At 43.5% G+C, this 27261-nt stretch overlaps 1 protein-coding gene across 3 annotated transcripts; it reads left to right on the plus strand.

The window, feature by feature from the left end:
* Nucleotides 1-3095: 3095 nt before the first annotated feature.
* LOC113586855 (piggyBac transposable element-derived protein 4) lies at nucleotides 3096-27261 on the plus strand. 3 transcript variants are annotated; one of them, XM_081720231.1, is made up of 2 exons: nucleotides 3096-3182; nucleotides 25377-27261. In XM_081720231.1, the coding sequence occupies exons 1-2, from the start codon at nucleotides 3115-3117 to the stop codon at nucleotides 27142-27144; spliced, it is 1836 nt and encodes a 611-aa protein (XP_081576357.1). In that variant the 5' UTR covers nucleotides 3096-3114; the 3' UTR covers nucleotides 27145-27261. The 3 variants fall into 3 exon arrangements, with proteins under 3 accessions (XP_081576357.1, XP_081576356.1, XP_035383260.2); XM_081720230.1 differs by lacking the exon at nucleotides 3096-3182 and adding an exon at nucleotides 17616-19517; XM_035527367.2 differs by lacking the exon at nucleotides 3096-3182 and adding an exon at nucleotides 21996-22240.

Below are 27261 nucleotides of genomic sequence, written 5' to 3' on the forward strand. Positions count from 1 at the left end.
TTGCTTTGTCTTTCTACCTATGGCAAGATTCTGTACATTGCTGTTCATGGTTGGCCTATCGAAAGAGCAAACACCGACAACAGTAACACAAAGACGGTAGACTTTTTACACGCGCACTAATGAGAGAGCAGGTATGGAGCACGTCGGGGCGTGGCCACACTGGCGAACACGCACGCACACAAGGAAACATTTGGGAGGAGGGGCCGTACCGTGATACTCATTTGCATTGAATGGTACGCTACAGAGTGGGGGAGGGCCGTGCGTAAGTTACTCCATTTTGGCTAGTTCGCTTTGTCTTTGGTAAAAATTTATATTTTTATCACCATAATGGAGATGACGCAATTTACAAGGACTGGTGTTCATGAGGAGCTAGTTAGATTTAGCGACGAGGAAGGTGAGAGTGATTCTGGTTCCATGGCTGCTAGCATGGACTCTGTTGAAGAAGACGCTTTTGAGCTTGGAATCGACGTGCTCGATATGTCGTAAGTATAAAATTTACGATTGTGACTGAAAAAGTTCAGAGTTGATTGCGTAATATTTAAATGTACACTGACCCTGCTCCTATGTTGACTGAAACGCTAGTACTTATTGTAGGGTATTGCATTGTTTATGGCACTGTTTGTGTAAGTCGTAAGTCGCTCTGGATAAGAGCGTCTGCTAAATGTAAATGTAAAGGTGAATGATTGTTGTCTGAGAGAGCTTATGTATTTTGCACTAGGCATTAGCATTGATCCCCGTATTTCAACATCATTCTAGTTCATTGGTATCTTGGTTGTATGATTGTAACGCGTCCTTGGGAATGCAAAGACGCTGTAGTGCTCAAAGTTTTATTTGTCACTTACATGGTATAACTCGCAGTGAAATACTTTGGCAACTGCTCTGTCCGAGCTGAGGAGAAATACAGGGAACTACAGGTAGATGGATGTGGTTTGATGAATAAATAACTATGTAATGAAGGATGCAGAGAAAATGTATATTATGTATATATACACAGTGTACAATTTCTGTTTTTTATTTATTTACAATTTACAGTTTTTTACAGTCTTTTTATGATGTTATTGTGGACATCATATCCAGAGTACACAGAGTAGTCCCCACAGTTCATCAGTTGCCCTGTTTCAGGGCCCAAATGGCCTCGTCGCAGGGGACCAAATCCACATGATCACTAGCAAACACACAAAGCCCAAACATGAGCAATGCTAACAAGCACAAAGCTGCTGTGTCCATCATGACTTTTATTTTATATCCTTAAAATGATGAAGCTGGATTGAGGCATAGATGTTTGGGAGGACTGGAACACACAGGTGTAGGCCAGAATGTGTACTTAGTGCTGTCTGTAACAGAAGATGAGACAATGAGACTTTCGGCTATCGGCAGCAAATGCATAGACAGTGAGAAACTTTGGGATTCATAAAAAATATTTAAAGGAACTGTGAGATGTGTGATTTTGAAGTCCTGTGTTTGTACCAGACTTGACACCAGCCTCCCTTAGGAGAGCACAGTCATACATGGTAAGACAACTTTTTGTTAGTGAGCAGCATGACTTTAAAGCATAAATATTGTATTCTTAAACCTTCAGATCTTTATTACACAAATAGGCTGGTGCATTCTGGCCTGTGAAGCTGGTGACATGCTTCCTTCACATCCTCCATGTTTGTCCATCTCTCCAAAGGACCACTGGAGGGCAGCAAGTAACAGATGACGCTTAAGCCTGTTGTTAACGATTATTAGACTGATTATAACTGGTCATTTAACAATAACATCCGGACACACACACATATGTGTGTATTCGTCCATATGGCCATGCCTTCCCTGGGTTTCACACCTGCTCCTTGTTGTGTTCAGCCCCAGAGCTCAAGCGGCTATGCCTAAGCCTCGTAAAGGCAAGAAGGCAGCGTCACCAGTGCCCGGCTCTGAAATGAACAAATCAGCTGGTGTACTTCAGGACTTCCAAAGCCTGAGCAGCCGCCTCCACCCAAACCGTCAAAGGAGGATCCCGCCCAGCTGGGGCAGACTCCAACCCAGCCAACGATAGGAGGACTAGCCAACTAGCTAGCTAGCTCCTGCTAACGTCCCCAAATGGCCTGCAGGAAGAAACTCCTCTTCAGTCTCTCTGTATTGGTCTTCAGGGAGCGAAAGTGCTTCCCCTGACCTCAATAGAGATAAGAGCCTGTTGTTGCGATGGGTGGGGTCCTTCACAATCCTCCTGGCCTTGGTCTGGCATCTCTTGTAATATATGGTCTGCAGGACAGGAAGTTCCGTATGAGTGATGCGTTCTGCTTACCTGCTTACTGATTTTCAGCCGTCTACATGCATCCGTTTGCCAGAAATCCCATGCTGAATACACCATGTTTTTTGGTACATTTCCACAACGTGCCTGTCCCTTTAAATTGCCTTTTAAAACATGCTTCCGGTCTAAAATAACTTCAGATTTGGTCATAGAAAATTAAATTACCATCAAATAAACTCTGTGACATTTAAAAAGTATATAGAATGCTAGTAAAGCTCTTTATTAGCTTGCTCACGTCTTTGCGCAAAACACGCATTCTGTTCCTTTGTAACCTAACAGAAAATATGCAAGCCTTTAGTTACCTCAAAATGCACATCACTAACCTAAAACTGTTCCTGAATAGAGCATTAGACCCTCCTTTCTTAGATTCCTTGTTTGTTATTGGTCCATCAAATAACTATTTTCTTTGATTGCTTTGTCTTTCTACCTATGGCAAGATTCTGTACATTGCTGTTCATGGTTGGCCTATCGAAAGAGCAAACACCGACAACAGTAACACAAAGACGGTAGACTTTTTACACGCGCACTAATGAGAGAGCAGGTATGGAGCACGTCGGGGCGTGGCCACACTGGCGAACACGCACGCACACAAGGAAACATTTGGGAGGAGGGGCCGTACCGTGATACTCATTTGCATTGAATGGTACGCTACAGAGTGGGGGAGGGCCGTGCGTAAGTTACTCCATTTTGGCTAGTTCGCTTTGTCTTTGGTAAAAATTTATATTTTTATCACCATAATGGAGATGACGCAATTTACAAGGACTGGTGTTCATGAGGAGCTAGTTAGATTTAGCGACGAGGAAGGTGAGAGTGATTCTGGTTCCATGGCTGCTAGCATGGACTCTGTTGAAGAAGACGCTTTTGAGCTTGGAATCGACGTGCTCGATATGTCGTAAGTATAAAATTTACGATTGTGACTGAAAAAGTTCAGAGTTGATTGCGTAATATTTAAATGTACACTGACCCTGCTCCTATGTTGACTGAAACGCTAGTACTTATTGTAGGGTATTGCATTGTTTATGGCACTGTTTGTGTAAGTCGTAAGTCGCTCTGGATAAGAGCGTCTGCTAAATGTAAATGTAAAGGTGAATGATTGTTGTCTGAGAGAGCTTATGTATTTTGCACTAGGCATTAGCATTGATCCCCGTATTTCAACATCATTCTAGTTCATTGGTATCTTGGTTGTATGATTGTAACGCGTCCTTGGGAATGCAAAGACGCTGTAGTGCTCAAAGTTTTATTTGTCACTTACATGGTATAACTCGCAGTGAAATACTTTGGCAACTGCTCTGTCCGAGCTGAGGAGAAATACAGGGAACTACAGGTAGATGGATGTGGTTTGATGAATAAATAACTATGTAATGAAGGATGCAGAGAAAATGTATATTATGTATATATACACAGTGTACAATTTCTGTTTTTTATTTATTTACAATTTACAGTTTTTTACAGTCTTTTTATGATGTTATTGTGGACATCATATCCAGAGTACACAGAGTAGTCCCCACAGTTCATCAGTTGCCCTGTTTCAGGGCCCAAATGGCCTCGTCGCAGGGGACCAAATCCACATGATCACTAGCAAACACACAAAGCCCAAACATGAGCAATGCTAACAAGCACAAAGCTGCTGTGTCCATCATGACTTTTATTTTATATCCTTAAAATGATGAAGCTGGATTGAGGCATAGATGTTTGGGAGGACTGGAACACACAGGTGTAGGCCAGAATGTGTACTTAGTGCTGTCTGTAACAGAAGATGAGACAATGAGACTTTCGGCTATCGGCAGCAAATGCATAGACAGTGAGAAACTTTGGGATTCATAAAAAATATTTAAAGGAACTGTGAGATGTGTGATTTTGAAGTCCTGTGTTTGTACCAGACTTGACACCAGCCTCCCTTAGGAGAGCACAGTCATACATGGTAAGACAACTTTTTGTTAGTGAGCAGCATGACTTTAAAGCATAAATATTGTATTCTTAAACCTTCAGATCTTTATTACACAAATAGGCTGGTGCATTCTGGCCTGTGAAGCTGGTGACATGCTTCCTTCACATCCTCCATGTTTGTCCATCTCTCCAAAGGACCACTGGAGGGCAGCAAGTAACAGATGACGCTTAAGCCTGTTGTTAACGATTATTAGACTGATTATAACTGGTCATTTAACAATAACATCCGGACACACACACATATGTGTGTATTCGTCCATATGGCCATGCCTTCCCTGGGTTTCACACCTGCTCCTTGTTGTGTTCAGCCCCAGAGCTCAAGCGGCTATGCCTAAGCCTCGTAAAGGCAAGAAGGCAGCGTCACCAGTGCCCGGCTCTGAAATGAACAAATCAGCTGGTGTACTTCCGGACTTCCAAAGCCTGAGCAGCCGCCTCCACCCAAACCGTCAAAGGAGGATCCCGCCCAGCTGGGGCAGACTCCAACCCAGCCAACGATAGGAGGACTAGCCAACTAGCTAGCTAGCTCCTGCTAACGTCCCCAAATGGCCTGCAGGAAGAAACTCCTCTTCAGTCTCTCTGTATTGGTCTTCAGGGAGCGAAAGTGCTTCCCCTGACCTCAATAGAGATAAGAGCCTGTTGTTGCGATGGGTGGGGTCCTTCACAATCCTCCTGGCCTTGGTCTGGCATCTCTTGTAATATATGGTCTGCAGGACAGGAAGTTCCGTATGAGTGATGCGTTCTGCTTACCTGCTTACTGATTTTCAGCCGTCTACATGCATCCGTTTGCCAGAAATCCCATGCTGAATACACCATGTTTTTTGGTACATTTCCACAACGTGCCTGTCCCTTTAAATTGCCTTTTAAAACATGCTTCCGGTCTAAAATAACTTCAGATTTGGTCATAGAAAATTAAATTACCATCAAATAAACTCTGTGACATTTAAAAAGTATATAGAATGCTAGTAAAGCTCTTTATTAGCTTGCTCACGTCTTTGCGCAAAACACGCATTCTGTTCCTTTGTAACCTAACAGAAAATATGCAAGCCTTTAGTTACCTCAAAATGCACATCACTAACCTAAAACTGTTCCTGAATAGAGCATTAGACCCTCCTTTCTTAGATTCCTTGTTTGTTATTGGTCCATCAAATAACTATTTTCTTTGATTGCTTTGTCTTTCTACCTATGGCAAGATTCTGTACATTGCTGTTCATGGTTGGCCTATCGAAAGAGCAAACACCGACAACAGTAACACAAAGACGGTAGACTTTTTACACGCGCACTAATGAGAGAGCAGGTATGGAGCACGTCGGGGCGTGGCCACACTGGCGAACACGCACGCACACAAGGAAACATTTGGGAGGAGGGGCCGTACCGTGATACTCATTTGCATTGAATGGTACGCTACAGAGTGGGGGAGGGCCGTGCGTAAGTTACTCCATTTTGGCTAGTTCGCTTTGTCTTTGGTAAAACGTTTTTGCTTTTGGTAAAAATTTATATTTTTATCACCATAGTGGAGATGACGCAATTTACAAGGACTGGTGTTCATGAGGAGCTAGTTAGATTTAGCGACGAGGAAGGTGAGAGTGATTCTGGTTCCATGGCTGCTAGCATGGACTCTGTTGAAGAAGATGCTTTTGAGCTTGGAATCGACGTCGTGCTCGATATGTCGTAAGTATAAAATTTACGATTGTGACTGAAAAAGTTCAGAGTTGATTGCGTAATATTTAAACGTACACTGACCCTGCTCCTATGTTGACTGAAACGCTAGTACTTATTGTAGGGTATTGCATTGTTTATGGCACTGTTTGTGTAAGTCGTAAGTCGCTCTGGATAAGAGCGTCTGCTAAATGTAAATGTAAAGGTGAATGATTGTTGTCTGAGAGAGCTTATGTATTTTGCACTAGGCATTAGCATTGATCCCCGTATTTCAACATCATTCTAGTTCATTGGTATCTTGGTTGTATGATTGTAACGCGTCCTTGGGAATGCAAAGACGCTGTAGTGCTCAAAGTTTTATTTGTCACTTACATGGTATAACTCGCAGTGAAATACTTTGGCAACTGCTCTGTCCGAGCTGAGGAGAAATACAGGGAACTACAGGTAGATGGATGTGGTTTGATGAATAAATAACTATGTAATGAAGGATGCAGAGAAAATGTATATTATGTATATATACACAGTGTACAATTTCTGTTTTTTATTTATTTACAATTTACAGTTTTTTACAGTCTTTTTATGATGTTATTGTGGACATCATATCCAGAGTACACAGAGTAGTCCCCACAGTTCATCAGTTGCCCTGTTTCAGGGCCCAAATGGCCTCGTCGCAGGGGACCAAATCCACATGATCACTAGCAAACACACAAAGCCCAAACATGAGCAATGCTAACAAGCACAAAGCTGCTGTGTCCATCATGACTTTTATTTTATATCCTTAAAATGACGAAGCTGGATTGAGGCATAGATGTTTGGGAGGACTGGAACACACAGGTGTAGGCCAGAATGTGTACTTAGTGCTGTCTGTAACAGAAGATGAGACAATGAGACTTTCGGCTATCGGCAGCAAATGCATAGACAGTGAGAAACTTTGGGATTCATAAAAAATATTTAAAGGAACTGTGAGATGTGTGATTTTGAAGTCCTGTGTTTGTACCAGACTTGACACCAGCCTCCCTTAGGAGAGCACAGTCATACATGGTAAGACAACTTTTTGTTAGTGAGCAGCATGACTTTAAAGCATAAATATTGTATTCTTAAACCTTCAGATCTTTATTACACAAATAGGCTGGTGCATTCTGGCCTGTGAAGCTGGTGACATGCTTCCTTCACATCCTCCATGTTTGTCCATCTCTCCAAAGGACCACTGGAGGGCAGCAAGTAACAGATGACGCTTAAGCCTGTTGTTAACGATTATTAGACTGATTATAACTGGTCATTTAACAATAACATCCGGACACACACACATATGTGTGTATTCGTCCATATGGCCATGCCTTCCCTGGGTTTCACACCTGCTCCTTGTTGTGTTCAGCCCCAGAGCTCAAGCGGCTATGCCTAAGCCTCGTAAAGGCAAGAAGGCAGCGTCACCAGTGCCCGGCTCTGAAATGAACAAATCAGCTGGTGTACTTCCGGACTTCCAAAGCCTGAGCAGCCGCCTCCACCCAAACCGTCAAAGGAGGATCCCGCCCAGCTGGGGCAGACTCCAACCCAGCCAACGATAGGAGGACTAGCCAACTAGCTAGCTAGCTCCTGCTAACGTCCCCAAATGGCCTGCAGGAAGAAACTCCTCTTCAGTCTCTCTGTATTGGTCTTCAGGGAGCGAAAGTGCTTCCCCTGACCTCAATAGAGATAAGAGCCTGTTGTTGCGATGGGTGGGGTCCTTCACAATCCTCCTGGCCTTGGTCTGGCATCTCTTGTAATATATGGTCTGCAGGACAGGAAGTTCCGTATGAGTGATGCGTTCTGCTTACCTGCTTACTGATTTTCAGCCGTCTACATGCATCCGTTTGCCAGAAATCCCATGCTGAATACACCATGTTTTTTGGTACATTTCCACAACGTGCCTGTCCCTTTAAATTGCCTTTTAAAACATGCTTCCGGTCTAAAATAACTTCAGATTTGGTCATAGAAAATTAAATTACCATCAAATAAACTCTGTGACATTTAAAAAGTATATAGAATGCTAGTAAAGCTCTTTATTAGCTTGCTCACGTCTTTGCGCAAAACACGCATTCTGTTCCTTTGTAACCTAACAGAAAATATGCAAGCCTTTAGTTACCTCAAAATGCACATCACTAACCTAAAACTGTTCCTGAATAGAGCATTAGACCCTCCTTTCTTAGATTCCTTGTTTGTTATTGGTCCATCAAATAACTATTTTCTTTGATTGCTTTGTCTTTCTACCTATGGCAAGATTCTGTACATTGCTGTTCATGGTTGGCCTATCGAAAGAGCAAACACCGACAACAGTAACACAAAGACGGTAGACTTTTTACACGCGCACTAATGAGAGAGCAGGTATGGAGCACGTCGGGGCGTGGCCACACTGGCGAACACGCACGCACACAAGGAAACATTTGGGAGGAGGGGCCGTACCGTGATACTCATTTGCATTGAATGGTACGCTACAGAGTGGGGGAGGGCCGTGCGTAAGTTACTCCATTTTGGCTAGTTCGCTTTGTCTTTGGTAAAACGTTTTTGCTTTTGGTAAAAATTTATATTTTTATCACCATAGTGGAGATGACGCAATTTACAAGGACTGGTGTTCATGAGGAGCTAGTTAGATTTAGCGACGAGGAAGGTGAGAGTGATTCTGGTTCCATGGCTGCTAGCATGGACTCTGTTGAAGAAGATGCTTTTGAGCTTGGAATCGACGTCGTGCTCGATATGTCGTAAGTATAAAATTTACGATTGTGACTGAAAAAGTTCAGAGTTGATTGCGTAATATTTAAACGTACACTGACCCTGCTCCTATGTTGACTGAAACGCTAGTACTTATTGTAGGGTATTGCATTGTTTATGGCACTGTTTGTGTAAGTCGTAAGTCGCTCTGGATAAGAGCGTCTGCTAAATGTAAATGTAAAGGTGAATGATTGTTGTCTGAGAGAGCTTATGTATTTTGCACTAGGCATTAGCATTGATCCCCGTATTTCAACATCATTCTAGTTCATTGGTATCTTGGTTGTATGATTGTAACGCGTCCTTGGGAATGCAAAGACGCTGTAGTGCTCAAAGTTTTATTTGTCACTTACATGGTATAACTCGCAGTGAAATACTTTGGCAACTGCTCTGTCCGAGCTGAGGAGAAATACAGGGAACTACAGGTAGATGGATGTGGTTTGATGAATAAATAACTATGTAATGAAGGATGCAGAGAAAATGTATATTATGTATATATACACAGTGTACAATTTCTGTTTTTTATTTATTTACAATTTACAGTTTTTTACAGTCTTTTTATGATGTTATTGTGGACATCATATCCAGAGTACACAGAGTAGTCCCCACAGTTCATCAGTTGCCCTGTTTCAGGGCCCAAATGGCCTCGTCGCAGGGGACCAAATCCACATGATCACTAGCAAACACACAAAGCCCAAACATGAGCAATGCTAACAAGCACAAAGCTGCTGTGTCCATCATGACTTTTATTTTATATCCTTAAAATGACGAAGCTGGATTGAGGCATAGATGTTTGGGAGGACTGGAACACACAGGTGTAGGCCAGAATGTGTACTTAGTGCTGTCTGTAACAGAAGATGAGACAATGAGACTTTCGGCTATCGGCAGCAAATGCATAGACAGTGAGAAACTTTGGGATTCATAAAAAATATTTAAAGGAACTGTGAGATGTGTGATTTTGAAGTCCTGTGTTTGTACCAGACTTGACACCAGCCTCCCTTAGGAGAGCACAGTCATACATGGTAAGACAACTTTTTGTTAGTGAGCAGCATGACTTTAAAGCATAAATATTGTATTCTTAAACCTTCAGATCTTTATTACACAAATAGGCTGGTGCATTCTGGCCTGTGAAGCTGGTGACATGCTTCCTTCACATCCTCCATGTTTGTCCATCTCTCCAAAGGACCACTGGAGGGCAGCAAGTAACAGATGACGCTTAAGCCTGTTGTTAACGATTATTAGACTGATTATAACTGGTCATTTAACAATAACATCCGGACACACACACATATGTGTGTATTCGTCCATATGGCCATGCCTTCCCTGGGTTTCACACCTGCTCCTTGTTGTGTTCAGCCCCAGAGCTCAAGCGGCTATGCCTAAGCCTCGTAAAGGCAAGAAGGCAGCGTCACCAGTGCCCGGCTCTGAAATGAACAAATCAGCTGGTGTACTTCCGGACTTCCAAAGCCTGAGCAGCCGCCTCCACCCAAACCGTCAAAGGAGGATCCCGCCCAGCTGGGGCAGACTCCAACCCAGCCAACGATAGGAGGACTAGCCAACTAGCTAGCTAGCTCCTGCTAACGTCCCCAAATGGCCTGCAGGAAGAAACTCCTCTTCAGTCTCTCTGTATTGGTCTTCAGGGAGCGAAAGTGCTTCCCCTGACCTCAATAGAGATAAGAGCCTGTTGTTGCGATGGGTGGGGTCCTTCACAATCCTCCTGGCCTTGGTCTGGCATCTCTTGTAATATATGGTCTGCAGGACAGGAAGTTCCGTATGAGTGATGCGTTCTGCTTACCTGCTTACTGATTTTCAGCCGTCTACATGCATCCGTTTGCCAGAAATCCCATGCTGAATACACCATGTTTTTTGGTACATTTCCACAACGTGCCTGTCCCTTTAAATTGCCTTTTAAAACATGCTTCCGGTCTAAAATAACTTCAGATTTGGTCATAGAAAATTAAATTACCATCAAATAAACTCTGTGACATTTAAAAAGTATATAGAATGCTAGTAAAGCTCTTTATTAGCTTGCTCACGTCTTTGCGCAAAACACGCATTCTGTTCCTTTGTAACCTAACAGAAAATATGCAAGCCTTTAGTTACCTCAAAATGCACATCACTAACCTAAAACTGTTCCTGAATAGAGCATTAGACCCTCCTTTCTTAGATTCCTTGTTTGTTATTGGTCCATCAAATAACTATTTTCTTTGATTGCTTTGTCTTTCTACCTATGGCAAGATTCTGTACATTGCTGTTCATGGTTGGCCTATCGAAAGAGCAAACACCGACAACAGTAACACAAAGACGGTAGACTTTTTACACGCGCACTAATGAGAGAGCAGGTATGGAGCACGTCGGGGCGTGGCCACACTGGCGAACACACACGCACACAAGGAAACATTTGGGAGGAGGGGCCGTACCGTGATACTCATTTGCATTGAATGGTACGCTACAGAGTGGGGGAGGGCCGTGCGTAAGTTACTCCATTTTGGCTAGTTCGCTTTGTCTTTGGTAAAACGTTTTTGCTTTTGGTAAAAATTTATATTTTTATCACCATAGTGGAGATGACGCAATTTACAAGGACTGGTGTTCATGAGGAGCTAGTTAGATTTAGCGACGAGGAAGGTGAGAGTGATTCTGGTTCCATGGCTGCTAGCATGGACTCTGTTGAAGAAGATGCTTTTGAGCTTGGAATCGACGTCGTGCTCGATATGTCGTAAGTATAAAATTTACGATTGTGACTGAAAAAGTTCAGAGTTGATTGCGTAATATTTAAACGTACACTGACCCTGCTCCTATGTTGACTGAAACGCTAGTACTTATTGTAGGGTATTGCATTGTTTATGGCACTGTTTGTGTAAGTCGTAAGTCGCTCTGGATAAGAGCGTCTGCTAAATGTAAATGTAAAGGTGAATGATTGTTGTCTGAGAGAGCTTATGTATTTTGCACTAGGCATTAGCATTGATCCCCGTATTTCAACATCATTCTAGTTCATTGGTATCTTGGTTGTATGATTGTAACGCGTCCTTGGGAATGCAAAGACGCTGTAGTGCTCAAAGTTTTATTTGTCACTTACATGGTATAACTCGCAGTGAAATACTTTGGCAACTGCTCTGTCCGAGCTGAGGAGAAATACAGGGAACTACAGGTAGATGGATGTGGTTTGATGAATAAATAACTATGTAATGAAGGATGCAGAGAAAATGTATATTATGTATATATACACAGTGTACAATTTCTGTTTTTTATTTATTTACAATTTACAGTTTTTTACAGTCTTTTTATGATGTTATTGTGGACATCATATCCAGAGTACACAGAGTAGTCCCCACAGTTCATCAGTTGCCCTGTTTCAGGGCCCAAATGGCCTCGTCGCAGGGGACCAAATCCACATGATCACTAGCAAACACACAAAGCCCAAACATGAGCAATGCTAACAAGCACAAAGCTGCTGTGTCCATCATGACTTTTATTTTATATCCTTAAAATGACGAAGCTGGATTGAGGCATAGATGTTTGGGAGGACTGGAACACACAGGTGTAGGCCAGAATGTGTACTTAGTGCTGTCTGTAACAGAAGATGAGACAATGAGACTTTCGGCTATCGGCAGCAAATGCATAGACAGTGAGAAACTTTGGGATTCATAAAAAATATTTAAAGGAACTGTGAGATGTGTGATTTTGAAGTCCTGTGTTTGTACCAGACTTGACACCAGCCTCCCTTAGGAGAGCACAGTCATACATGGTAAGACAACTTTTTGTTAGTGAGCAGCATGACTTTAAAGCATAAATATTGTATTCTTAAACCTTCAGATCTTTATTACACAAATAGGCTGGTGCATTCTGGCCTGTGAAGCTGGTGACATGCTTCCTTCACATCCTCCATGTTTGTCCATCTCTCCAAAGGACCACTGGAGGGCAGCAAGTAACAGATGACGCTTAAGCCTGTTGTTAACGATTATTAGACTGATTATAACTGGTCATTTAACAATAACATCCGGACACACACACATATGTGTGTATTCGTCCATATGGCCATGCCTTCCCTGGGTTTCACACCTGCTCCTTGTTGTGTTCAGCCCCAGAGCTCAAGCGGCTATGCCTAAGCCTCGTAAAGGCAAGAAGGCAGCGTCACCAGTGCCCGGCTCTGAAATGAACAAATCAGCTGGTGTACTTCCGGACTTCCAAAGCCTGAGCAGCCGCCTCCACCCAAACCGTCAAAGGAGGATCCCGCCCAGCTGGGGCAGACTCCAACCCAGCCAACGATAGGAGGACTAGCCAACTAGCTAGCTAGCTCCTGCTAACGTCCCCAAATGGCCTGCAGGAAGAAACTCCTCTTCAGTCTCTCTGTATTGGTCTTCAGGGAGCGAAAGTGCTTCCCCTGACCTCAATAGAGATAAGAGCCTGTTGTTGCGATGGGTGGGGTCCTTCACAATCCTCCTGGCCTTGGTCTGGCATCTCTTGTAATATATGGTCTGCAGGACAGGAAGTTCCGTATGAGTGATGCGTTCTGCTTACCTGCTTACTGATTTTCAGCCGTCTACATGCATCCGTTTGCCAGAAATCCCATGCTGAATACACCATGTTTTTTGGTACATTTCCACAACGTGCCTGTCCCTTTAAATTGCCTTTTAAAACATGCTTCCGGTCTAAAATAACTTCAGATTTGGTCATAGAAAATTAAATTACCATCAAATAAACTCTGTGACATTTAAAAAGTATATAGAATGCTAGTAAAGCTCTTTATTAGCTTGCTCACGTCTTTGCGCAAAACACGCATTCTGTTCCTTTGTAACCTAACAGAAAATATGCAAGCCTTTAGTTACCTCAAAATGCACATCACTAACCTAAAACTGTTCCTGAATAGAGCATTAGACCCTCCTTTCTTAGATTCCTTGTTTGTTATTGGTCCATCAAATAACTATTTTCTTTGATTGCTTTGTCTTTCTACCTATGGCAAGATTCTGTACATTGCTGTTCATGGTTGGCCTATCGAAAGAGCAAACACCGACAACAGTAACACAAAGACGGTAGACTTTTTACACGCGCACTAATGAGAGAGCAGGTATGGAGCACGTCGGGGCGTGGCCACACTGGCGAACGCGCACGCACACAAGGAAACATTTGGGAGGAGGGGCCGTACCGTGATACTCATTTGCATTGAATGGTACGCTACAGAGTGGGGGAGGGCCGTGCGTAAGTTACTCCATTTTGGCTAGTTCGCTTTGTCTTTGGTAAAACGTTTTTGCTTTTGGTAAAAATTTATATTTTTATCACCATAGTGGAGATGACGCAATTTACAAGGACTGGTGTTCATGAGGAGCTAGTTAGATTTAGCGACGAGGAAGGTGAGAGTGATTCTGGTTCCATGGCTGCTAGCATGGACTCTGTTGAAGAAGATGCTTTTGAGCTTGGAATCGACGTCGTGCTCGATATGTCGTAAGTATAAAATTTACGATTGTGACTGAAAAAGTTCAGAGTTGATTGCGTAATATTTAAACGTACACTGACCCTGCTCCTATGTTGACTGAAACGCTAGTACTTATTGTAGGGTATTGCATTGTTTATGGCACTGTTTGTGTAAGTCGTAAGTCGCTCTGGATAAGAGCGTCTGCTAAATGTAAATGTAAAGGTGAATGATTGTTGTCTGAGAGAGCTTATGTATTTTGCACTAGGCATTAGCATTGATCCCCGTATTTCAACATCATTCTAGTTCATTGGTATCTTGGTTGTATGATTGTAACGCGTCCTTGGGAATGCAAAGACGCTGTAGTGCTCAAAGTTTTATTTGTCACTTACATGGTATAACTCGCAGTGAAATACTTTGGCAACTGCTCTGTCCGAGCTGAGGAGAAATACAGGGAACTACAGGTAGATGGATGTGGTTTGATGAATAAATAACTATGTAATGAAGGATGCAGAGAAAATGTATATTATGTATATATACACAGTGTACAATTTCTGTTTTTTATTTATTTACAATTTACAGTTTTTTACAGTCTTTTTATGATGTTATTGTGGACATCATATCCAGAGTACACAGAGTAGTCCCCACAGTTCATCAGTTGCCCTGTTTCAGGGCCCAAATGGCCTCGTCGCAGGGGACCAAATCCACATGATCACTAGCAAACACACAAAGCCCAAACATGAGCAATGCTAACAAGCACAAAGCTGCTGTGTCCATCATGACTTTTATTTTATATCCTTAAAATGACGAAGCTGGATTGAGGCATAGATGTTTGGGAGGACTGGAACACACAGGTGTAGGCCAGAATGTGTACTTAGTGCTGTCTGTAACAGAAGATGAGACAATGAGACTTTCGGCTATCGGCAGCAAATGCATAGACAGTGAGAAACTTTGGGATTCATAAAAAATATTTAAAGGAACTGTGAGATGTGTGATTTTGAAGTCCTGTGTTTGTACCAGACTTGACACCAGCCTCCCTTAGGAGAGCACAGTCATACATGGTAAGACAACTTTTTGTTAGTGAGCAGCATGACTTTAAAGCATAAATATTGTATTCTTAAACCTTCAGATCTTTATTACACAAATAGGCTGGTGCATTCTGGCCTGTGAAGCTGGTGACATGCTTCCTTCACATCCTCCATGTTTGTCCATCTCTCCAAAGGACCACTGGAGGGCAGCAAGTAACAGATGACGCTTAAGCCTGTTGTTAACGATTATTAGACTGATTATAACTGGTCATTTAACAATAACATCCGGACACACACACATATGTGTGTATTCGTCCATATGGCCATGCCTTCCCTGGGTTTCACACCTGCTCCTTGTTGTGTTCAGCCCCAGAGCTCAAGCGGCTATGCCTAAGCCTCGTAAAGGCAAGAAGGCAGCGTCACCAGTGCCCGGCTCTGAAATGAACAAATCAGCTGGTGTACTTCCGGACTTCCAAAGCCTGAGCAGCCGCCTCCACCCAAACCGTCAAAGGAGGATCCCGCCCAGCTGGGGCAGACTCCAACCCAGCCAACGATAGGAGGACTAGCCAACTAGCTAGCTAGCTCCTGCTAACGTCCCCAAATGGCCTGCAGGAAGAAACTCCTCTTCAGTCTCTCTGTATTGGTCTTCAGGGAGCGAAAGTGCTTCCCCTGACCTCAATAGAGATAAGAGCCTGTTGTTGCGATGGGTGGGGTCCTTCACAATCCTCCTGGCCTTGGTCTGGCATCTCTTGTAATATATGGTCTGCAGGACAGGAAGTTCCGTATGAGTGATGCGTTCTGCTTACCTGCTTACTGATTTTCAGCCGTCTACATGCATCCGTTTGCCAGAAATCCCATGCTGAATACACCATGTTTTTTGGTACATTTCCACAACGTGCCTGTCCCTTTAAATTGCCTTTTAAAACATGCTTCCGGTCTAAAATAACTTCAGATTTGGTCATAGAAAATTAAATTACCATCAAATAAACTCTGTGACATTTAAAAAGTATATAGAATGCTAGTAAAGCTCTTTATTAGCTTGCTCACGTCTTTGCGCAAAACACGCATTCTGTTCCTTTGTAACCTAACAGAAAATATGCAAGCCTTTAGTTACCTCAAAATGCACATCACTAACCTAAAACTGTTCCTGAATAGAGCATTAGACCCTCCTTTCTTAGATTCCTTGTTTGTTATTGGTCCATCAAATAACTATTTTCTTTGATTGCTTTGTCTTTCTACCTATGGCAAGATTCTGTACATTGCTGTTCATGGTTGGCCTATCGAAAGAGCAAACACCGACAACAGTAACACAAAGACGGTAGACTTTTTACACGCGCACTAATGAGAGAGCAGGTATGGAGCACGTCGGGGCGTGGCCACACTGGCGAACACGCACGCACACAAGGAAACATTTGGGAGGAGGGGCCGTACCGTGATACTCATTTGCATTGAATGGTACGCTACAGAGTGGGGGAGGGCCGTGCGTAAGTTACTCCATTTTGGCTAGTTCGCTTTGTCTTTGGTAAAACGTTTTTGCTTTTGGTAAAAATTTATATTTTTATCACCATAGTGGAGATGACGCAATTTACAAGGACTGGTGTTCATGAGGAGCTAGTTAGATTTAGCGACGAGGAAGGTGAGAGTGATTCTGGTTCCATGGCTGCTAGCATGGACTCTGTTGAAGAAGATGCTTTTGAGCTTGGAATCGACGTCGTGCTCGATATGTCGTAAGTATAAAATTTACGATTGTGACTGAAAAAGTTCAGAGTTGATTGCGTAATATTTAAACGTACACTGACCCTGCTCCTATGTTGACTGAAACGCTAGTACTTATTGTAGGGTATTGCATTGTTTATGGCACTGTTTGTGTAAGTCGTAAGTCGCTCTGGATAAGAGCGTCTGCTAAATGTAAATGTAAAGGTGAATGATTGTTGTCTGAGAGAGCTTATGTATTTTGCACTAGGCATTAGCATTGATCCCCGTATTTCAACATCATTCTAGTTCATTGGTATCTTGGTTGTATGATTGTAACGCGTCCTTGGGAATGCAAAGACGCTGTAGTGCTCAAAGTTTTATTTGTCACTTACATGGTATAACTCGCAGTGAAATACTTTGGCAACTGCTCTGTCCGAGCTGAGGAGAAATACAGGGAACTACAGGTAGATGGATGTGGTTTGATGAATAAATAACTATGTAATGAAGGATGCAGAGAAAATGTATATTATGTATATATACACAGTGTACAATTTCTGTTTTTTATTTATTTACAATTTACAGTTTTTTACAGTCTTTTTATGATGTTATTGTGGACATCATATCCAGAGTACACAGAGTAGTCCCCACAGTTCATCAGTTGCCCTGTTTCAGGGCCCAAATGGCCTCGTCGCAGGGGACCAAATCCACATGATCACTAGCAAACACACAAAGCCCAAACATGAGCAATGCTAACAAGCACAAAGCTGCTGTGTCCACCATGACTTTTATTTTATATCCTTAAAATGACGAAGCTGGATTGAGGCATAGATGTTTGGGAGGACTGGAACACACAGGTGTAGGCCAGAATGTGTACTTAGTGCTGTCTGTAACAGAAGATGAGACAATGAGACTTTCGGCTATCGGCAGCAAATGCATAGACAGTGAGAAACTTTGGGATTCATAAAAAATATTTAAAGGAACTGTGAGATGTGTGATTTTGAAGTCCTGTGTTTGTACCAGACTTGACACCAGCCTCCCTTAGGAGAGCACAGTCATACATGGTAAGACAACTTTTTGTTAGTGAGCAGCATGACTTTAAAGCATAAATATTGTATTCTTAAACCTTCAGATCTTTATTACACAAATAGGCTGGTGCATTCTGGCCTGTGAAGCTGGTGACATGCTTCCTTCACATCCTCCATGTTTGTCCATCTCTCCAAAGGACCACTGGAGGGCAGCAAGTAACAGATGACGCTTAAGCCTGTTGTTAACGATTATTAGACTGATTATAACTGGTCATTTAACAATAACATCCGGACACACACACATATGTGTGTATTCGTCCATATGGCCATGCCTTCCCTGGGTTTCACACCTGCTCCTTGTTGTGTTCAGCCCCAGAGCTCAAGCGGCTATGCCTAAGCCTCGTAAAGGCAAGAAGGCAGCGTCACCAGTGCCCGGCTCTGAAATGAACAAATCAGCTGGTGTACTTCCGGACTTCCAAAGCCTGAGCAGCCGCCTCCACCCAAACCGTCAAAGGAGGATCCCGCCCAGCTGGGGCAGACTCCAACCCAGCCAACGATAGGAGGACTAGCCAACTAGCTAGCTAGCTCCTGCTAACGTCCCCAAATGGCCTGCAGGAAGAAACTCCTCTTCAGTCTCTCTGTATTGGTCTTCAGGGAGCGAAAGTGCTTCCCCTGACCTCAATAGAGATAAGAGCCTGTTGTTGCGATGGGTGGGGTCCTTCACAATCCTCCTGGCCTTGGTCTGGCATCTCTTGTAATATATGGTCTGCAGGACAGGAAGTTCCGTATGAGTGATGCGTTCTGCTTACCTGCTTACTGATTTTCAGCCGTCTACATGCATCCGTTTGCCAGAAATCCCATGCTGAATACACCATGTTTTTTGGTACATTTCCACAACGTGCCTGTCCCTTTAAATTGCCTTTTAAAACATGCTTCCGGTCTAAAATAACTTCAGATTTGGTCATAGAAAATTAAATTACCATCAAATAAACTCTGTGACATTTAAAAAGTATATAGAATGCTAGTAAAGCTCTTTATTAGCTTGCTCACGTCTTTGCGCAAAACACGCATTCTGTTCCTTTGTAACCTAACAGAAAATATGCAAGCCTTTAGTTACCTCAAAATGCACATCACTAACCTAAAACTGTTCCTGAATAGAGCATTAGACCCTCCTTTCTTAGATTCCTTGTTTGTTATTGGTCCATCAAATAACTATTTTCTTTGATTGCTTTGTCTTTCTACCTATGGCAAGATTCTGTACATTGCTGTTCATGGTTGGCCTATCGAAAGAGCAAACACCGACAACAGTAACACAAAGACGGTAGACTTTTTACACGCGCACTAATGAGAGAGCAGGTATGGAGCACGTCGGGGCGTGGCCACACTGGCGAACACACACGCACACAAGGAAACATTTGGGAGGAGGGGCCGTACCGTGATACTCATTTGCATTGAATGGTACGCTACAGAGTGGGGGAGGGCCGTGCGTAAGTTACTCCATTTTGGCTAGTTCGCTTTGTCTTTGGTAAAACGTTTTTGCTTTTGGTAAAAATTTATATTTTTATCACCATAGTGGAGATGACGCAATTTACAAGGACTGGTGTTCATGAGGAGCTAGTTAGATTTAGCGACGAGGAAGGTGAGAGTGATTCTGGTTCCATGGCTGCTAGCATGGACTCTGTTGAAGAAGATGCTTTTGAGCTTGGAATCGACGTGCTCGATATGTCGTAAGTATAAAATTTACGATTGTGACTGAAAAAGTTCAGAGTTGATTGCGTAATATTTAAACGTACACTGACCCTGCTCCTATGTTGACTGAAACGCTAGTACTTATTGTAGGGTATTGCATTGTTTATGGCACTGTTTGTGTAAGTCGTAAGTCGCTCTGGATAAGAGCGTCTGCTAAATGTAAATGTAAAGGTGAATGATTGTTGTCTGAGAGAGCTTATGTATTTTGCACTAGGCATTAGCATTGATCCCCGTATTTCAACATCATTCTAGTTCATTGGTATCTTGGTTGTATGATTGTAACGCGTCCTTGGGAATGCAAAGACGCTGTAGTGCTCAAAGTTTTATTTGTCACTTACATGGTATAACTCGCAGTGAAATACTTTGGCAACTGCTCTGTCCGAGCTGAGGAGAAATACAGGGAACTACAGGTAGATGGATGTGGTTTGATGAATAAATAACTATGTAATGAAGGATGCAGAGAAAATGTATATTATGTATATATACACAGTGTACAATTTCTGTTTTTTATTTATTTACAATTTACAGTTTTTTACAGTCTTTTTATGATGTTATTGTGGACATCATATCCAGAGTACACAGAGTAGTCCCCACAGTTCATCAGTTGCCCTGTTTCAGGGCCCAAATGGCCTCGTCGCAGGGGACCAAATCCACATGATCACTAGCAAACACACAAAGCCCAAACATGAGCAATGCTAACAAGCACAAAGCTGCTGTGTCCATCATGACTTTTATTTTATATCCTTAAAATGACGAAGCTGGATTGAGGCATAGATGTTTGGGAGGACTGGAACACACAGGTGTAGGCCAGAATGTGTACTTAGTGCTGTCTGTAACAGAAGATGAGACAATGAGACTTTCGGCTATCGGCAGCAAATGCATAGACAGTGAGAAACTTTGGGATTCATAAAAAATATTTAAAGGAACTGTGAGATGTGTGATTTTGAAGTCCTGTGTTTGTACCAGACTTGACACCAGCCTCCCTTAGGAGAGCACAGTCATACATGGTAAGACAACTTTTTGTTAGTGAGCAGCATGACTTTAAAGCATAAATATTGTATTCTTAAACCTTCAGATCTTTATTACACAAATAGGCTGGTGCATTCTGGCCTGTGAAGCTGGTGACATGCTTCCTTCACATCCTCCATGTTTGTCCATCTCTCCAAAGGACCACTGGAGGGCAGCAAGTAACAGATGACGCTTAAGCCTGTTGTTAACGATTATTAGACTGATTATAACTGGTCATTTAACAATAACATCCGGACACACACACATATGTGTGTATTCGTCCATATGGCCATGCCTTCCCTGGGTTTCACACCTGCTCCTTGTTGTGTTCAGCCCCAGAGCTCAAGCGGCTATGCCTAAGCCTCGTAAAGGCAAGAAGGCAGCGTCACCAGTGCCCGGCTCTGAAATGAACAAATCAGCTGGTGTACTTCCGGACTTCCAAAGCCTGAGCAGCCGCCTCCACCCAAACCGTCAAAGGAGGATCCCGCCCAGCTGGGGCAGACTCCAACCCAGCCAACGATAGGAGGACTAGCCAACTAGCTAGCTAGCTCCTGCTAACGTCCCCAAATGGCCTGCAGGAAGAAACTCCTCTTCAGTCTCTCTGTATTGGTCTTCAGGGAGCGAAAGTGCTTCCCCTGACCTCAATAGAGATAAGAGCCTGTTGTTGCGATGGGTGGGGTCCTTCACAATCCTCCTGGCCTTGGTCTGGCATCTCTTGTAATATATGGTCTGCAGGACAGGAAGTTCCGTATGAGTGATGCGTTCTGCTTACCTGCTTACTGATTTTCAGCCGTCTACATGCATCCGTTTGCCAGAAATCCCATGCTGAATACACCATGTTTTTTGGTACATTTCCACAACGTGCCTGTCCCTTTAAATTGCCTTTTAAAACATGCTTCCGGTCTAAAATAACTTCAGATTTGGTCATAGAAAATTAAATTACCATCAAATAAACTCTGTGACATTTAAAAAGTATATAGAATGCTAGTAAAGCTCTTTATTAGCTTGCTCACGTCTTTGCGCAAAACACGCATTCTGTTCCTTTGTAACCTAACAGAAAATATGCAAGCCTTTAGTTACCTCAAAATGCACATCACTAACCTAAAACTGTTCCTGAATAGAGCATTAGACCCTCCTTTCTTAGATTCCTTGTTTGTTATTGGTCCATCAAATAACTATTTTCTTTGATTGCTTTGTCTTTCTACCTATGGCAAGATTCTGTACATTGCTGTTCATGGTTGGCCTATCGAAAGAGCAAACACCGACAACAGTAACACAAAGACGGTAGACTTTTTACACGCGCACTAATGAGAGAGCAGGTATGGAGCACGTCGGGGCGTGGCCACACTGGCGAACACGCACGCACACAAGGAAACATTTGGGAGGAGGGGCCGTACCGTGATACTCATTTGCATTGAATGGTACGCTACAGAGTGGGGGAGGGCCGTGCGTAAGTTACTCCATTTTGGCTAGTTCGCTTTGTCTTTGGTAAAACGTTTTTGCTTTTGGTAAAAATTTATATTTTTATCACCATAGTGGAGATGACGCAATTTACAAGGACTGGTGTTCATGAGGAGCTAGTTAGATTTAGCGACGAGGAAGGTGAGAGTGATTCTGGTTCCATGGCTGCTAGCATGGACTCTGTTGAAGAAGATGCTTTTGAGCTTGGAATCGACGTCGTGCTCGATATGTCGTAAGTATAAAATTTACGATTGTGACTGAAAAAGTTCAGAGTTGATTGCGTAATATTTAAACGTACACTGACCCTGCTCCTATGTTGACTGAAACGCTAGTACTTATTGTAGGGTATTGCATTGTTTATGGCACTGTTTGTGTAAGTCGTAAGTCGCTCTGGATAAGAGCGTCTGCTAAATGTAAATGTAAAGGTGAATGATTGTTGTCTGAGAGAGCTTATGTATTTTGCACTAGGCATTAGCATTGATCCCCGTATTTCAACATCATTCTAGTTCATTGGTATCTTGGTTGTATGATTGTAACGCGTCCTTGGGAATGCAAAGACGCTGTAGTGCTCAAAGTTTTATTTGTCACTTACATGGTATAACTCGCAGTGAAATACTTTGGCAACTGCTCTGTCCGAGCTGAGGAGAAATACAGGGAACTACAGGTAGATGGATGTGGTTTGATGAATAAATAACTATGTAATGAAGGATGCAGAGAAAATGTATATTATGTATATATACACAGTGTACAATTTCTGTTTTTTATTTATTTACAATTTACAGTTTTTTACAGTCTTTTTATGATGTTATTGTGGACATCATATCCAGAGTACACAGAGTAGTCCCCACAGTTCATCAGTTGCCCTGTTTCAGGGCCCAAATGGCCTCGTCGCAGGGGACCAAATCCACATGATCACTAGCAAACACACAAAGCCCAAACATGAGCAATGCTAACAAGCACAAAGCTGCTGTGTCCATCATGACTTTTATTTTATATCCTTAAAATGACGAAGCTGGATTGAGGCATAGATGTTTGGGAGGACTGGAACACACAGGTGTAGGCCAGAATGTGTACTTAGTGCTGTCTGTAACAGAAGATGAGACAATGAGACTTTCGGCTATCGGCAGCAAATGCATAGACAGTGAGAAACTTTGGGATTCATAAAAAATATTTAAAGGAACTGTGAGATGTGTGATTTTGAAGTCCTGTGTTTGTACCAGACTTGACACCAGCCTCCCTTAGGAGAGCACAGTCATACATGGTAAGACAACTTTTTGTTAGTGAGCAGCATGACTTTAAAGCATAAATATTGTATTCTTAAACCTTCAGATCTTTATTACACAAATAGGCTGGTGCATTCTGGCCTGTGAAGCTGGTGACATGCTTCCTTCACATCCTCCATGTTTGTCCATCTCTCCAAAGGACCACTGGAGGGCAGCAAGTAACAGATGACGCTTAAGCCTGTTGTTAACGATTATTAGACTGATTATAACTGGTCATTTAACAATAACATCCGGACACACACACATATGTGTGTATTCGTCCATATGGCCATGCCTTCCCTGGGTTTCACACCTGCTCCTTGTTGTGTTCAGCCCCAGAGCTCAAGCGGCTATGCCTAAGCCTCGTAAAGGCAAGAAGGCAGCGTCACCAGTGCCCGGCTCTGAAATGAACAAATCAGCTGGTGTACTTCCGGACTTCCAAAGCCTGAGCAGCCGCCTCCACCCAAACCGTCAAAGGAGGATCCCGCCCAGCTGGGGCAGACTCCAACCCAGCCAACGATAGGAGGACTAGCCAACTAGCTAGCTAGCTCCTGCTAACGTCCCCAAATGGCCTGCAGGAAGAAACTCCTCTTCAGTCTCTCTGTATTGGTCTTCAGGGAGCGAAAGTGCTTCCCCTGACCTCAATAGAGATAAGAGCCTGTTGTTGCGATGGGTGGGGTCCTTCACAATCCTCCTGGCCTTGGTCTGGCATCTCTTGTAATATATGGTCTGCAGGACAGGAAGTTCCGTATGAGTGATGCATTCTGCTGAACGCACCACTCTCTGGAGTGCTTGTCTGTCCTGCTTGGTGCTGTTCCCAAACCAGACTGTGATGTTCCCCATGAGGATGCTCTCAATAGTGCAGGTGTAGAAGTTCCGCAGCACCTTGGAGGGCAGTCTGAAGTCTCATAGGCATCTGAGGTGGTAAAGACGCTCTCGAGCCTTCTTTGCCAGGGAGTTAGTGTGGTGGGACCAGGACAGGTCCTGCGAGATGTGAACTCCGAGGTACTTGAAACTATCTACTCTCTCCACCATGGTTTCATTGATCCTCACAGGTTGGTAGTGCCACTCTTGCTTGTTGCTGCATTCCACAATCAGCTCCTTTGTCTTGCTGACGATTAGGAGGAGATTATTTTCCGGGAACCAGTTTTCCAGGTGTTTAATCTCCTCCATGTAGACCTTCTCATCATTGTCTGAGATCAGGCCCATGACGACGGTATCATCAGCAAACTTGACAATGATGGTAAAGCTGGAAGTGGCCATGCAGTCGTAGGTGTTCAGTGAATAGAGCAGGGGGCTTAGAACGCAACCCTGGGGATCTACAGTGTTGCTTGAAGCAGGATGGGACGATTCCAAGCGTCAAGGAGAGGTTGAAGATGTGAGCGAATACCGGGGCTAGCAGCTCTGGGCAGGCTTTGAGGTCTCTACCACAGATGCTGTCTGGTCTCGCCACCTTCCTGGTATTCACTCTTGAACACTTTCCTCACGTCACTCTGTGATAATGAGGGCGCTGACCTATGGTGGGCTCTGAGCATGCGCTGTTGGCTGCGCAGATATCACCATTTACGTTGTTAGCGCGAGCACTGTTAGCAATAACGCTGCCAGGTGCAGCCTCGAAGCGAGCGAGGAATGTGTGTAGTTCATTCGCCAGACTCATCCACGCTCATCATTTCGGAGAGTGGGCTCTTGTAATCCCTAATCATCTATAGTCCCTGCCACAGGGATCTAGAGCTACTCTGCTGGAACTGTGACTCTAGTTTCCTCCCATAGCGTTGTTTCACCTATCTCACCGCCCTATGCACTTCGTATGCCGCAGCCTTGTACTCGTTCATGTTCCCACTGATGATTCCCACGTTGTAGGCAGCAGTGCGAGAGTTCAGAGCCTCACGGATGGTTTTGTCCACCCACGGCTTCTGGTTAGGAAATGTCTTGATGGTATCTCTTGGGATCATGTAACTAATAAGTAATAACTAATGATGTAAGTGTAATAATATGTAGTATGTAGTAAATGTAATAATAATTTAGCCTTATTTAGCATGACAATTTGTATTTATTTTCATCTTCATATTTTACTCATTTGGCTGTTATCCTGTCTTTGTTTTGCAGTGAAGAAGATTCACCCTGCTCTGCCCCACCTGAGATATTTCACAACTCTTCTGGCCCACTCCCAGGACCATCAACTTCTACACTCCCCCAATTTGTGGACACCCCTCACATCTCAGCAGAGGAGCAACCTCATGTCCCAGCAAAAAAGACCAGAACAGCTCCAGCGGTACCACCACCTGCAGCACTGGAGGACAGATGGCGTGACCCCTCGGAGGAAGATGAGCAGCCTCCTCCATTGCGCTTTCACCCTAGGAGGACCCCAGGAGTCCAGCTGGATTTTCATATGGTCTACAGCCCTTCTGACATCTTCCAGCTGTTCTTCAGTCAAGAAGTGCTCCTGACCCTGTGCAACAACACCAACAAGTATGCAGCAAAGAAAACAGAGAAGGGCTTGAGGAGGCAGTGGACTAACGTCAATGCTGACGAAATGCTTCGCTTTATCAGCATTGTAATTTATCTTGGACTAATCAAGCCTTCAGCTATTCGGGACCTGTGGAGGAAGGATCATTTGCACAGGCACCCATTTCCTCCTTCAGTTATGACTGGGAAGCGGTATGAGGCCATCAGTGCAAACCTGCACATGAGTGACCCAGCGGCAGATGCCATCAATGATCAGCTCAGAGGTCAGCCTGGCTATGATTCTCTCTTCCGTCTCAAGCCACTCATGGAACAGACCCTGACTGCCTGTAAAGCATATTACCATCCACACAAGAACATTGCTGTGGATGAAAGAATGGTGGCCACCAAGGCAAGGATTTCTATGAAGCAGTATATGAAGAACAAGCCCAGCAAGTGGGGATATAAGATCTTTGTCCTGGCAGACAGCTCCAATGGTTACACATACAATTTCAGTGTGTATGAGGGGAAGGCATGTAAACCTTCTGGAAACGGACTGAGCTTTGATGTCGTGGTCAACCTGATACATGTTCCTTCTCTGGGTACAGGATACACAGTATATGTGGACAATTTTTACACTAGTTCGCTGCTATTCCATCACCTGCACAGAATTGGTTTTGGGGCTTGTGGAACCATCCGGGAGAATAGGATAGTTTCTACTAAGACATTTGCCAACGACCTTCCAAAAAAAGCTGCCCGTGGCGACATGAGATGGACCAGGGATGGCCCGTTGCTGTTTGTAAAGTGGAGGGACACACGAGATGTCACAATGTGCTCCACTGTCCACAAAGCTTACAGTGGGAAAACTGTGCAACGACTGGTCAGAACTAAAAGTGGCACCTGGTCCAGCAAACAGATCCCTGTACCGGACACTGTGAATGCATACAACAAGTTTATGGGAGGAGTTGACTTGTCTGATGCCCTCATAAAATACTTCTCTGTGACGCAGAAGACCAGGCGCTGGTATATGAAGCTGTTTTTACATTTCATAGACATTGTGGTGGTGAACAGCTTCATCATCCATAAGGAGATGGCACTGGCAAAAAAGCAGAAGCCCCTCAACCAAAAGCGCTTCAGGGAGGTGTTGTGTTCGGAGCTGGCTGGTGTTGGCCTACCACAGGAATCCCCACCGGCAAGAGCTCCGAGTGCCCCTTTGTCTCCCCCTCATGTCCCAGAGGAGAGACCACAGGGGTGCTTCCCTGTTCCAGTGTGTGAACTATCTACTGACGTTCGGCAAAAAGCCACACAAGGGAGGAGGAAATGTGTCCACTGCAAAATGAAGACAATTTTCATGTGCAGATCTTGCAGTGTTCCACTCTGTGTAGTGGTAGATCGGTTGTGCTTCACAGAGTGGCATGATCAAAAGACCTAATAAAGAGAAATGTATGTAAATAGTTTTTGTTAATACTTGCTGTGTTTTATAAGTTTTCTGTGTCCCTTGAAGAAATTAACTTGTTTTTATCACAAAAAATAAAAATGCAAACTCATA

Source organism: Electrophorus electricus, chromosome 8 (genome assembly GCF_041902795.1).
Source record: "Electrophorus electricus isolate QZ-2024a chromosome 8, ASM4190279v1, whole genome shotgun sequence".
NCBI classification, from domain to species: Eukaryota; Metazoa; Chordata; class Actinopteri; order Gymnotiformes; family Gymnotidae; genus Electrophorus; species Electrophorus electricus.

What these genes read in the sequence shown, in the direction of transcription:
- LOC113586855 (XM_035527367.2), top strand. Translation starts at nt 22,089, where the DNA reads ATGACGCAATTTACAAGGACTGGTGTTCATGAGGAGCTAGTTAGATTT. An exon ending in GACGTCGTGCTCGATATGTC is followed by an intron (nt 22,241 to 25,376) that starts GTAAGTATAAAA and finishes TTTGTTTTGCAG; the next exon opens with TGAAGAAGATTCACCCTGCT.